The sequence below is a fragment of the Ascaphus truei genome, chromosome 17 (assembly GCF_040206685.1).
Source record: "Ascaphus truei isolate aAscTru1 chromosome 17, aAscTru1.hap1, whole genome shotgun sequence".
In the NCBI taxonomy this organism is placed as follows: domain Eukaryota; kingdom Metazoa; phylum Chordata; class Amphibia; order Anura; family Ascaphidae; genus Ascaphus; species Ascaphus truei.
Window position 1 is genome coordinate 31,285,663 of NC_134499.1, and position 13,432 is coordinate 31,299,094.

Below are 13,432 nucleotides of genomic sequence, written 5' to 3' on the forward strand. Positions count from 1 at the left end.
CCCACTGCACCATGTAGCCTCTCCCATTGCACCATATAACCCCTCCCACTGCACCATATAACCCCTCCCACTTCACATATAACCCCTCTCACTGCACCATGTAGCCTCTCCCACTGCACCATATAACCCCTCCCACTGCACCATATAACCCCTCCCACTGCACCATATAACTCCTCCCACTGCACATATAACTCCTCCCACTGCACCATATAACCCCTCTCACTGCACCATGTAGCCCCTCCTACTGCACCATGTAGCCCCTCCTACTGCTCCACATAACCCCTCGAACTACATCATATAACTCCACCTACTGCACCATATAACCCCTCCCACTGCACCATATAACCCCTCCCACTGCACCATATAACACCTTCCACACCTCCATATAACTCCTCCCATTGCACCATTGAACCCCTCCTACTGCTCCACATAACTCCACCCACTGCACCACATAACCCCTCCCACTGCACCATATAACCCCTCCCACTGCACCATATAACCCCTCCCACTGCACCATATAACCACTCCCACTGCACCATATAACCCCTCCTACTGCACCATATAACCCCTCCCACTGCACCATTTAACCCCTCCTACTGCTCCACATAACTCCACCCACTGCACCATATAACCCCTCCCACTGCACCATATAACCCCTCCTACTGCACCATATAACCCCTCCTACTGCACCATATTACCCCTCCCACTGCACCATATAACCCCTCCCACTGCACCATATAACCCCTCCCACTGCACCATATAACCCCTCCCACTGCACCATATAACCCCTCCTACTGCACCATATAACCCCTCCCACTGCACCATATTACCCCTCCCACTGCACCATATAACCCCTCCCACTGCACCATATAACCCCTCCCACTGCACCATATTACCCCTCCTACTGCACCATATAACCCCTCCTACTGCACCATATTACCCCTCCCACTGCACCATATAACCCCTCCCACTGCACCATATTACCCCTCCCACTGCACCATATAACCCCTCCTACTGCACCACCTACTGCTCTATTGAACACTGCTCTATTGAACTCTGCCTACTGCTCCTTATAACTCCTCCCACTGCTGCCTACTGCTCATATAACTCCGCCTATTGCTTTATATAAATCCTACACGTGTACTATATAACTCCTCCCACTGCATCACATAACTCCTCCCACTGCATCACATAACTCCTCCCACTGCTATCTGTAATACACTAAAAGTGGGTGAAAATGAATAATTAACTTGATTATTGAAGTAAAAAGAGACGTGAAACCCGCTTGGATGACTGTGGCACAGATCCTGTGTGTATAAAAAAAGCGTACAACAAAAAACAGAGAAGCCCAAAGCTACATCCAATGTGACAAAAATACACAGTGACATACCTATATATCAAATGACCCTTTTTCAAGAGATATATAGGTATTTCACTGTATATTTTTGTCATATTGGATGTAGCTTTGGGCTTCTCTGTTTTTTGTTGTATACATTTAGCCACGCCCACTAGCACTCCAATTGACTATATATATATATATATATATAGTCATTTTTGGGGTTCCTTAGAGCTTGCTGGGTATCTGTGTGTTTGTATATAAGAGCGGTTGTTACGAGGCTTGACCTGCTGATATAAACCCACTTCTTGCTAACTTGTCTCCAGGTGATATTTCGGGCCCTAGCCCCGGCCAATAAGATTGAGGATCCGTACAGCCCTCAGGCCCAGGACCTGCTGAAAATGACCAACTTGCGGCTTCTCCTATTGAAGAGACAGGAGTGCCCCTGCCAGGCACTGCCCGGGCATCACGAGAAGCCCCAGAGGTTTGCCCACTACGCCATCTACGACCTGATAGTGCGGGGGAGCTGCTTCTGTAATGGCCATGCCGAGGAGTGTGAGCAGGCAGGGCACACCGGGAGCACAGACACCGTGGTGAGTGACAGCGCAGCCATGGTGTAGTGGTTAAGGTGTTGGTCCGGACATACACAAGGTGATGAGATCAATTCCTGCCATGTCCCCTGTATGTATATAGGGCCAACCATCTACGCAGCACTTTACAACGGGAGGTAAATAATGTACGCTACAAAGAATGGGAATAATCCCGACAGGTGTATGACAGGCGGAGACTGTTAATGGAAAGCTGCCTCCTGTTCAATTTTATATGAAAACTAAAGGAGACACTCCCCCAAAGAGCTTACAATCTAAGTAACCTGACTAATAAATCAGCACTTTTGCATTAAAATGTCATTCTTCCGCCTAGAACCCAAATATGTCACTGATTTTGCTCTTTGGAGGTTGACATCTTTGTAATATTAAAGCTGGTCACCAATGTTGCCCAGCGGTGTCCTGTAACCCCTTAATGTGAGGCATACCCACTGCTCACACAGTGAGGGCAGATTTGCACCACGGAAGAATGTATAGGCCTGAGAGCAGTGACGGTTCCTGTATACAGGGTGGATCTGCGTTATTCTCAGCAGCCACATAATCATGCTGTCCCTTGTATCCCTGGGTATTCCTGTTAGAAGGAACAGCCTGTTTGTGCGAGAGAGAAAATAATCACGGGGTTATCAAACTAAGAGGATTTTCAGCTTTTCCTACAACTCTAAAAAATAAAAAGCTTTCTAACCCAATAATTATATATACACACACACACACACACACACACACACACACAGACACACACACACACACACACACACACACACACACACACACACACACACACACACACACACACACACACACACACACACACACGTATATCAAGAACAATCATTTCAATTTATTAATGAAGCAATAAAAACAAGGGAGAAAGTGTTAAAAGGGACATAGCTATACTATTAACCCTGGAAAAAGACAGGACTAATGTATCACTCTCTGCTGAGGTCCCCACCTAACGAAGTAACATAGGGTGGAGACAAATCACTGGAAGTGACTAAGGACAAATAATGATCCTCAGTAAACTAAATGGCCATGAGGATAATAGAGTCAGAATAGGAGACACGACACATACAAAAGGTAGAAATGTCAATGAAGGTTAATGTGCCTCACACAACAGTCACAGGAAAGAGTAAGCCTCACACATGTGTGGCACGCAGAGCTGCACACATACAAAGAGAGTAATGATTGTGTGCTGGGACACAATGTAGCAAGATTTCTAGCAAAAAAAGTCAAAAGAATAAGGGATGAGACAAGGCTCCCACTTCAACGCGCGTTTCGGCACTAGTCTTCTTCGAGGACCCCCTCTCCCCCTACCTAGGGCACTGTACTCTACATGTGCTCACATGCTACTTATCTGGTGGTGATGTATCATGGACTCTATACCATATCCTATACCTGGATGTTGAATTCACTGAGACAGGCTACTCTGCATAATTTAAGAACGGCGTGCTTATCCTGGACATTATACTTATCAGTGTCTTATCTCTTTTGACACCAGTCCTTAAGGGCCACCAACAGGTCAGGTTTTCAGGATATCCCTGCTTCAGTACAGGTGGCTCAGTCAATGACTGAGCCACCTGTGCTGAAGCAGGGATACCCTGAAAACCTGACCTGTTGGTGGCCCTTGAGCTCTGGAGTTGGCGACTCCTGCCTTAAGTGCTCAGTCAGGAGAGAGTGCTGTAATATGGGAATTCCATTATACCAGCATACCCCGCAACGTACGCAATGGGACCGGAGCCTGTATGTAAAGCGAAAATGTACTTAAAGTGAAGCACGACCTTTTCCCCACTTATCGATGCATGTACTGTGCTGCAATCGTCATATACGTGGATAACGGATGTAAATAACGCATGTGTAACAGGCTCTATAGTCTCCCCGCTTGCGCATAGCTTCGGTACAGGTAGGGAGCCAGTATTGCTGTTCAGGACGTGCTGACAGGCGCATGCGCGAGCTGCCGCTTGCCTATTGGGCGATATGTCCTTACTCGCGAGTGTACTTAAAGTGAGTGTCCTTAAACCGGGGTATGCCTGTAGTCAGTGAGTTGATAATGAGCCTATATCGCCTTGCTGGACCTCCTGACACGGAGGGGGATGATACATTTTTGAGTGAAATGTGTGGAGTTATACGTTTGAATTATCAGGGTTATTTAAGTATCTGCATTTATATCTCACGCACTGGGAAACAGTCTCACTCGTTATAATGAATGTAGCCTCTCTTATTGGAAGGCAGTATCTCTTTGTTTGGCAGTCTCATCCATTGGAAGGCAGTCTCATCCATTGGAAGACAGTCTCATCCATTGGAAGGCAGTCTCATCCATTGGAAGACAGTCTCATCCATTGGAAGGCAGTCTCCTTCTTTGTTTGGCAGTCTCATCCATCCTGGCATCAGTGATGTTATAGACTTCAATAAATTCTCACTTTTACAAACTTGCACTTTGATACAGAACGCTGACATCTCAGCCAAGTAATAATGTCTTCACCCTTAGCACTCCAAAACGACAACCCTATCTGCATGATGGGGTTACACCCTGTGGAGTAAGTATCCTGTTCTTGTCTCTGGTCCCCAGGTCACCCGAGGTAAAACTTGTTTGTGAATAGAGCAGTTCCTGGTGACTCTGCTCACATTCCTTCTGTCATCACACCCCTCATCTCCAAAAGTGATCTCCTGTCCAAACATCTTGTGCCGTTGCCTTGATAATCCCCAGCAGGGTTTCCAAACAATCTGATCCAAGCTCTGCCAGGCTTGGTGACCTCGGGCATGGTGCTGATCTGTTGTCGGGTCGGCAAATCAAAGAGCAGCTGGAGGGATAAAAAAAACCCAGCTTCTCCGCCTGGTGAAAACATCACACACGATGTGACGCCCGGCGACTCCGCTCTGCACACTGCGAAAGATTCAGCCAAAAAAATGCTGATTCCGCTTTGACATTCGTTTTTTGGGGGTTTCTACCACCGACAAAAAAATTGTAACAGAAAGAGAAACAAAATGCATACGTGGATTCAAGTAAAATGTAGCTCAGAGTTACATAGTAGATGAGGTTGAAAAAAGACATACTGCACGTCCATCAAGTTCAACCTATGCTAACCCTATGCTAAATTTAGACAACGGATACTTTATCCTATATCTGTACTTACTTATTGATCCAGAGGAAGGCAAACACAAAACCCCAGTGACATATCATCCAATGATATCTCATAAGGGGAAAATAAATTCCTTCCTGGCTCCAAGAATTGGCCATCAGATTACTCCCTGGATCAGCATTCGTCCCATGTTTACTTATTTGGTAAAAATAAGTATATTATTACTCCCTGTATACCTTTCCTTTCTAAAAAAAGATGTCCAACCTTTTTTTGAACAAATCTATTGTATCTGCCATCACAGTCTCCAGTTGTGGCAGCTGTGTTGGTCCTGGATAAATGTTGATTCCTAGTAGGTTGTAACACCGTGTCGGAGCAGTGTTTTCCAGCCTGGGCTTCCCAGGAGACGTATAAAGGGGACCGAGAGTGACAGTCTCTGGGGGATACAGAAAAGATAGGATAAACAGGGAGAGGGGTTTAAAAAGAGTGATATACTGTATATAATAGTGTTTTTCTGTATTAATAACTCCATAATTATATCCAATTTATTGTTTTATATTGGATTTTTAGGGGGCTGCAACCCTCAAATCTTGGGGATAGCAGAATAGGGGTTCCAAATGTATACGAAGCTTTCCAATTCTCATGTTTCTTCTTCAAATGTACTGTCAAGTGTAGCATGAAATATAGGCCATGAAACACCTTCCCTGACGTTTAACAAACATGTCACTCATCAGTATGGATTACATAGATATCTGATTTTGGGTCACAAGCTGAATAGCACAAATGTCATGGGACATATACATATACATGGGATGTATATAATGTATACCCTTTTCACTTATGTAACTGTATTTGTAACCATTTATTATTTGTCATCATAACTCTGTGCCCGGGACATACTTGAAAACGAGAGGTAACTCTCAATGTATTTCTTCCTGGTAAAACATTATATAAATAAATAAAATAAATATACGATGCATTTTGGTTTGTTAGGGGATTATTAACAGTCCCTAACTAAAAAGAGAGAAAAGGCTGCAGCGGTTCCCAAGGTGACAAGAGCAAAGAACAATTTTCGGGATTATATTTGAATTGCAATTCCCTTTTCACTGCTGGCGTGGCCGGCCGTACCCTTCCAGCGCTGCACACAGTAACAGCTCTGGCTGCAGGGTGGCATAACCTGTGGGTAACTAGCTGTTTCTTCTCTGCCCAGGTTCATGGAAAGTGCGTGTGCCAACATAACACAGCAGGCGATCACTGCGAGAGGTGCGCCCAATTGTACAGTGACCAGCCGTGGAGGCCGGGGGATGGGAAGACGGGGGCTCCCAATGAGTGCAAAAGTAAGCGTGGCTTCGTTTACACCACTGGCACATAAATCCAAGGCCAAGTAGCTCTGTCTGAGCCCGATTTCCATTCATCTAGCCGTGATTTATGGAGCGCGGGGGTAACAGATGGGGAATGAAACATAGGTAACTGTTTAAAAGCCTTTTCCCCCTGTGGTCCTTTTAACCCTGCGGCCTGTTTGATCCATGAGATTATAGGATTTCTGCTCTGTTAATAGTCCTCCCTATGCCAGCATTCCAGAGTGTTTCCCAGACTCAAGAAGGGGGGCTGAGAAGGTCTTAAAGAAGGGGCTGTGTGCCTGGCATTCTTCTCCCTTCTATAGCATGGCAGCCACGCAGTTGGCCTGGTGTTGGATCTCTGCCAGGGCTAGGCAAGGTCGGGATCGACTGTGGTGCCAGTTGAGTGAAAGAGATCCAAAGAAGAGATAACCATTAACTTGTGCACATTGACAATCTGAGACCATAAGATGTGTGGGTAACAACTTGCAGAGGCAGGTACAGCTCATACCCGAGCTTGGTTGCCCATTTATATGTTATGTTGATGAGGCGGTGAAGTGCTCCTAGCAGGATAATAACAGCCCACTTCAGACAGCGGAGGAGTTAAATGTCACCCATTATTCTGTGTGTGTACATGCGGTGAGTGTGTAAGGTCCCCCTCTGCCACGGTTCCACAAATCTATCTAATTATTCACCTAATAACAGGCAGGACACCTTCACCATAATTATCAAAGAGTGTCAGGAGGAACACTTAGCACAACTTGGCACTTTAAACAAGTTATCTCCTTACATTCATGTCAATTTATACATCACTTTCTAGCTGTCCTCTTTCTAACTCTTCAACTGACACTACGCATTAAAATCCCAACTTTCCTCCGTAGAACTCCGCGCTGGCAGCTCCTCCCCCTGTGCTGGCAGCTCCTCCCCCTGTGCAGGCAGCTCCTTCCCCTGTGCTGGCAGCTCCTTCCCCTGTGCTGGCAGCTCCTCCCCCTGTGCTGGCAGCTCCTCCCCCTGTGCTGGCAGCTCCTTCCCCTGTGCTGGCAGCTCCTTCCCCTGTGCTGGCAGCTCCTTCCCCTGTGCTGGCAGCTCCTCCCCCTGTGCTGGCAGCTCCTCCCCCTGTGCTGGCAGCTCCTCCCCCTGTGCTGGCAGCTCCTTCCCCTGTGCTGGCAGCTCCTTCCCCTGTGCTGGCAGCTCCTTCCCCTGTGCTGGCAGCTCCTTCCCCTGTGCTGGCAGCTCCTCCCCCTGTGCTGGCAGCTCCTTCCCCTGTGCTGGCAGCTCCTTCCCCTGTGCTGGCAGCTCCTCCCCCTGTGCTGGCAGCTCCTTCCCCTGTGCTGGCAGCTCCTCCCCCTGTGCTGGCAGCTCCTTCCCCTGTGCTGGCAGCTCCTTCCCCTGTGCTGGCAGCTCCTCCCTCTGTGCTGGCAGCTCCTTCCCCTGTGCTGGCAGCTCCTGCCCCCGCGCTGGCAGATCCTCCCCGCGCTGGCAAACTCCGAAAGGTTCCATGAACAGCAGGTCTTCTCTGGCCAAGTCCAGCGCAATATAAGTGTGTTTCATATGCTATTTATGCAGCTTTCTCTAGTGTATTTACTTCATAAGAGACCCAAACAAATACACACACACACACACACAACTGGATATGACTTGTATTGTAGATAATCTTACTACATAAAATAGGCCGCCCAGAGATTGGAACAGCTGTATCTCACAATGCCCAGCAAAGTGTAATGACATAATCTGTGGCCTAGATTACAGATGTTGGAATGGATATAGTGAATTACATTTCCCTTTACAGAGATCCCTCTCAAATACAGGGCCATATTTACTAAGCAGTCTTCTACCATAAAACACTTTACAGCCCATCCAAGCCAATGACCATTGTCTAACAGCAGAAGACTTCCTAGCAAATCTGGCCCTGGATTTACATTAAGCACCTGTATATGGGGATATTAAGCACCTTTATATGGAGATATTAAGCACCTTTATATGGAGATATTAAGCACCTTTATATGGAGATATTAAGCACCTTTATATGGGGATATTAAGCACCTTTATATGGAGATATTAAGCACCTTTATATGGAGATATTAAGCACCTTTATATGGAGATATTAAGCACCTTTATATGGAGATATTAAGCACCTTTATATGGGGATGTTGAGCACCTTTATATGGAGATATTAAGCACCTTTAACATGGGGATAGGAAGATTAGAAGGGTCACTTATTAAAGTCTGCTGGAGGAAAATCCGCAGCACAATTCACCAAAAATAAAATTATAATAACAATATTCGTTTGTATTCCATCTGCTTTTTGCATCAGTATCTTTTATTTTTTTGCACCCGGGAAACTTTAAATAATCCCCAAAATGACAAAGTGCTGGCGTCTGTGCTGCAGGGACCTGCGATCAGGGTTGCCGCCTTCTGTCCAATGATAACCCTGAGGCTTTTCTTTAAAATGTTTTTATTTATATATATTGAACTGTCTGACCCACTCTGGCACCATCGTCCGGCGGCATCTCTCCCTACGTGGTCCCGTCAAGATGCCATTACAACGGGACGTCACGTGACAACGCGGCGCCGTGACAGTGGGACAACCTGCGGCACCGTGTTGCCATGACAACGTGACTCCTCATGGAACCGCGCTGCCACGTGATGTCCAGTTGTCATGGCCACACGATGGCATTGGACGGGACCATGCAGGGGGAGATACTGCCGGATGATGCCGCTACCGGAGAAGGTAGGAGCCGAGGCCCCATACATGTCCCTGCACCAAACATCCCGGCCCCGGAGATACCTAGCCGAAACCCGTAGTCTCCGGGTCAAACCTGGAGTGGTGGCAGCCCTGCCTGCAAGCCAAAGTAGGTCCCTCTAGTAAGTAGCGTTGGGTGTCTGTCTCCCCATGCGCAGGGTGTCGCTGTCACAGTCATGCACTCAGCTGCCGCTTCGACCTCAGCGTCTGGCTATCTTCAGGGAGGAGGAGCGGCGGGGTCTGCGAAAACTGCCAGCACAACACTGAGGGGTATCACTGCCAGAGGTGCAAATCTGGCTACTACAGGGACCGCAGGGAGCCTATCGCCTCCCCCGCAGCCTGCAAAGGTAAGAGCAGCAAGTGATGTGGGGTGGGATGTATGGGAAAGGAGGGGACCCTCCGGGGCATCGAGGTGGCAACGGCACAGGTCGGCTTGCATTTCCTGCATCACATCACACAGCCATACAGCTGTGCTGTACTCTTGCAGAATGTATCCCGTAAACTGCCACAGATCAAAGCTTTAGCTGGGAAGCTTGAAGACCAGTAGTTCATGTATAGCAGGGGTGGTCAACTCCCATCCTCAAGGGCCGCCAACAGGTCAGGTTTTCAGGATATCCCTGCTTCAGCACTGGTGACTCAATGCTAGTAACCCCAAGAACAGTTCTGAAAGGGATATCCTTGTACGAAAGTTTATGGACTGCTCATACAATCCAGAGCCATTTGTCCCCATAGCTTTATCATGCAGTCCCCCTCCAATATAAGTGTCCAGTCTCCGTGGGCTGTCATGGTATCCCGCTGTGCAAGAAATAATGTGTTCTGTCAAACGGAATGAATTACAATGTGTTAACTTGTTCAGATCAAATCAGTGGAATCTAACTTTGATTCTAACCTTGATTTCATTACCCATGGAGGCTGTGATGGCGGATACAATAGATATCTCCAAAAAAAGGTTGGACATCTTTTTAAGAAAGGAAAGGTATATACCAAATAAGTAAACATGGGAAGGATGTTGATCCAGGGAGTAATCTGATTGCCAATATTTGGAGTAAGGAAGGAATTTATTTTTCCCCTTATGAGATATCATTAGATGATATGTCACAGGGTTTTTTGTTTGCCTTCTTCTGGATCAATATACCGTAAGCACGGATATAGGATAAAGTATGTGTCGTCTACATTTAGCATAGGTTGAACTTGATGGGCGTATGTCTCTTTTCAACCTCATCTACTACGTAACTATGTAACTCTTCCACTGATGAGCATACTGAGAATCGTTACTGAGCAATTCATTGGGAACCCTTTGTCCGCAAAAGGGTTAACACATAAGCACAGTACCGCTGCTTTCTCCATGCACTTTAGCTGACAGCTCAGACACAAAGGATAATAGGCAGCCCAGCGGCCCGGAGCACACCTGCCCCTCAGCTACATCCCAACAAGAGATTCCTGGGTTTTGATATGGTGTGATATGATTCATGTGGAATAGGGCTTTGCACAGACAGCAGCGCCTTACTCCTCACGGGGCCCGTAATTCCAGCCCTTTGTTCCCTAAAGCCCCTGTCTCCTTCTGCCGTACATCTGGGGCATTAGGAATGCTCAGTGAATTAACTCTCGGCTTTCTTTGCGCAATAATCCAGCAATCCTGTGTTTGCAAAACACAGCTGTGAGCGGGGCGAGGAGGGGCGAGTCTTTATAGGTTCCCGTGTTTGCTCTGCGTTTTAACTCACCCGCTGCCAGTGGGGCGCGCAATGCGGATACACAGGGGGGAAAAAACGGCTTCGGCCCCAAAAATCTGTCATTGTTACCTCTTCGCCGTTTGTTTACACTGTACAAATGGGAACTGTGCGTGCGTTAAACTCGTGTTACGCAGAGAGAGAGGAGAGAGAGAGAGAGAGAGAGAGAGAGAGAGAGAGAGAGAGAGAGAGAGAGAGAGAGAGAGAGAGAGAGAGAGCGAGCGAGCGAGCGCAGGTTGGGTTCATACAGAGCGTCTAAAACAGCAGAAGCAACAAGAAGGATTGTCTGAAAATATGGAGCAGGGGAGTCACGTTAAACACGTTGCATGTGACACCAGGGCTGCTGGGACTCTACCTAATATTCTGGGCTCATGGTCACCCTACATCAGGAGTGGCAAAGTCCAGTCCTCAAAGGCCACCAACACGTCAGGTTTTCAGGATATCCCAGCTTCAGCACAGGTGGCTCAATCACAGGCTCAGTCTTTGAGTGAGCCTGTGATCGAGCCACCTGTGCTTAAGCAGGGACAGATTGAGCCACCTTTGCTGAAGCAGGGATATCCTGAAAACCTGGCATGTTGGTGGCATTTGAAGACTGGAGTTGGTCACTCCTGCCCTAAACTTAAATGTTAAACCATGATTGGCTGAGTCTGTCCTTCGTTATTCAGAAACAGGTACAGTGATGCAAGAACTCAATGCCTGGGATTGCCACCGGAAAATCCTAAATATAGGCAGGAGAGGGGTCACATGGGGTCTCATGCACCCGAGCAGGGTCCACGTGTTCCTTATATGCTGTCTGTACCCATGTAAGGTATTCACATGCATGAGCGTGGTGTTTTTGTGCAGCCTGCTCCTGCCACCCGGTTGGTTCTGCCAATGAAACATTACACAGAAGCTGGAAGTGCCACCCCAAGACGGGATTCTGTTACTGCAAACCCGGTGTGGCCGGCCCATTCTGTGACCACTGCCTGATGGGATACTGGGGGTTCGGGGACCCCGGCTGCAGCCCGTGTGACTGTGCCAGGGACTGTGACCTGAAGACAGGAGAGTGTCGGACCAGGTATATGTTACCCCCCAATAATTCTAATGCTTCACGGTCAGACGGATCATGGGCCAGACCTGTTTGTCATGCAGACAGACGCTTACAGCAAGGGGGCTCGACTCCCCCCAACAAGTCAGCTTTTCAGGATATTACAGCTTCAGCACAGGTGGCTGAGGGTCAGTTGAACCTCTGATTGAGCCACCTGTGCTGAAGCAGGGACTGATTGAGCCACCTGTGCTGACGCAGGGATATCCTGAAAACCTAACCTGTTGGGGGAGGACTGGAGTGGAGCCCCCCTGCCTTACGGTACGGAAAGATTTGGGAAGTCGCAGGTCACCTACGGTTATATTTTACATTTATGTTATTGCAGTCTAAGTTTGCAGCCACAGATTTCTGTGCATGCACATTTCAGTCCCATGACTGTCACATACTGTATGCCCGCAATGCACTGACGTTATTTCAATTAAGTAACATTTGCTATTCATCCCAAGGGCAGTATAAACGACACGGGGGCATCCCTTTTAAGGTTAGAGGAAAGGGTTCTTTACAGTAAGGGCAGTTACAATGTGGAATTCATTACCCATGGAGACTGTGATGGCAGATACAATAGATATGTTCAAAAAAAGGTTGGACATCTTTTTAGAAAGGAAAGGTATACAGGAATATTCCAAATAAGGAAACATGGGAAGGATGTTGATCCAGGGAGTAATCCGATTGCCAATATTTGGAGTCAGGAAGGAATTAATTTGTCCCGTCATGAGATATCATTAGATGATATGTCACTGGGGTTTTTTGTTTGCCTTCCTCTGGGTCAATATACTGTAAGTATAGATATAGGATAAAGTATCTGTCGTCTAAATTTAGCATAGGATGATCTTGATGGATGCATGTATTTTTTCAACCTCATCTACTATGTAATTATTCAGTTTCATATGGAGTGTTCTTATATTTATACCTTGTTAATGCCGGCGATACACAGTGGTTACTAAAGCTGTGCGTTATTCCTGTGCAGAGTAGCTAACAAGTGTGCGTTTCCAAACAGGGAATATTCATACCTGTGGTTTAAATACTGTGTGACAGGGACTGAGGAGAGGCCATGGAGAACCTGTGTGACATCACGCGGTGACATCACTAAACCACATCTGTCCCTTCTCCTGTAGCTACGAGACTGAGCACTTCCCGAACATTGCGATTGGTGGAAGTATCCCTGAGGTCATTGAAACGCCAACCAATGAGAGCGAGGATGACTGGAAATGGAACAGCGAACAAGGATTTTCTGCTCTAAGGCATCCAGGTATAAATCTTTTATAATCACAGCTGATCTGGGTGATAACATTTATACTGCAAATCCTCTGTTGTTTTATTTCCCTGGGGGGTGGGTGAAAACAGATCTTGGCTTAGCCAGTCACTTTATTACTTTTCGATGTGGGAATGCACACTTAGGTTGCAAGCTCTTCAGGTGAGGAATATATAACTTTATAATTGTTAGATGCCTGCGTTGTATTAGCGCAGTGCCGGATAACTTGCACGGTGAACATAATCTCCTGAGAATAGTTTTCTGAAGGCGCGTTCCT

General features: G+C 47.1%; 2 protein-coding genes across 3 annotated transcripts in view; both read left to right on the forward strand.

Moving 5' to 3' along the window:
• TMEM43 (transmembrane protein 43) overlaps positions 1-13,432 on the forward strand; it is a 268,845-nt gene that overhangs the window by 204,449 nt on the left and 50,964 nt on the right. The gene's annotated exons all lie outside the window — the stretch shown is intronic.
• LOC142468256 (netrin-4-like) overlaps positions 1-13,432 on the forward strand; it is a 41,456-nt gene that overhangs the window by 23,130 nt on the left and 4,894 nt on the right. For both annotated transcript variants that reach the window (XM_075574607.1, XM_075574606.1), the window contains exons 3-7: positions 1,663-1,929; positions 6,223-6,349; positions 9,251-9,439; positions 11,663-11,876; positions 13,019-13,152. In XM_075574607.1, the coding sequence (XP_075430722.1) occupies positions 1,663-1,929; positions 6,223-6,349; positions 9,251-9,439; positions 11,663-11,876; positions 13,019-13,152 (931 nt within the window). The remainder of the gene's footprint in view (positions 1-1,662; positions 1,930-6,222; positions 6,350-9,250; positions 9,440-11,662; positions 11,877-13,018; positions 13,153-13,432) is intronic.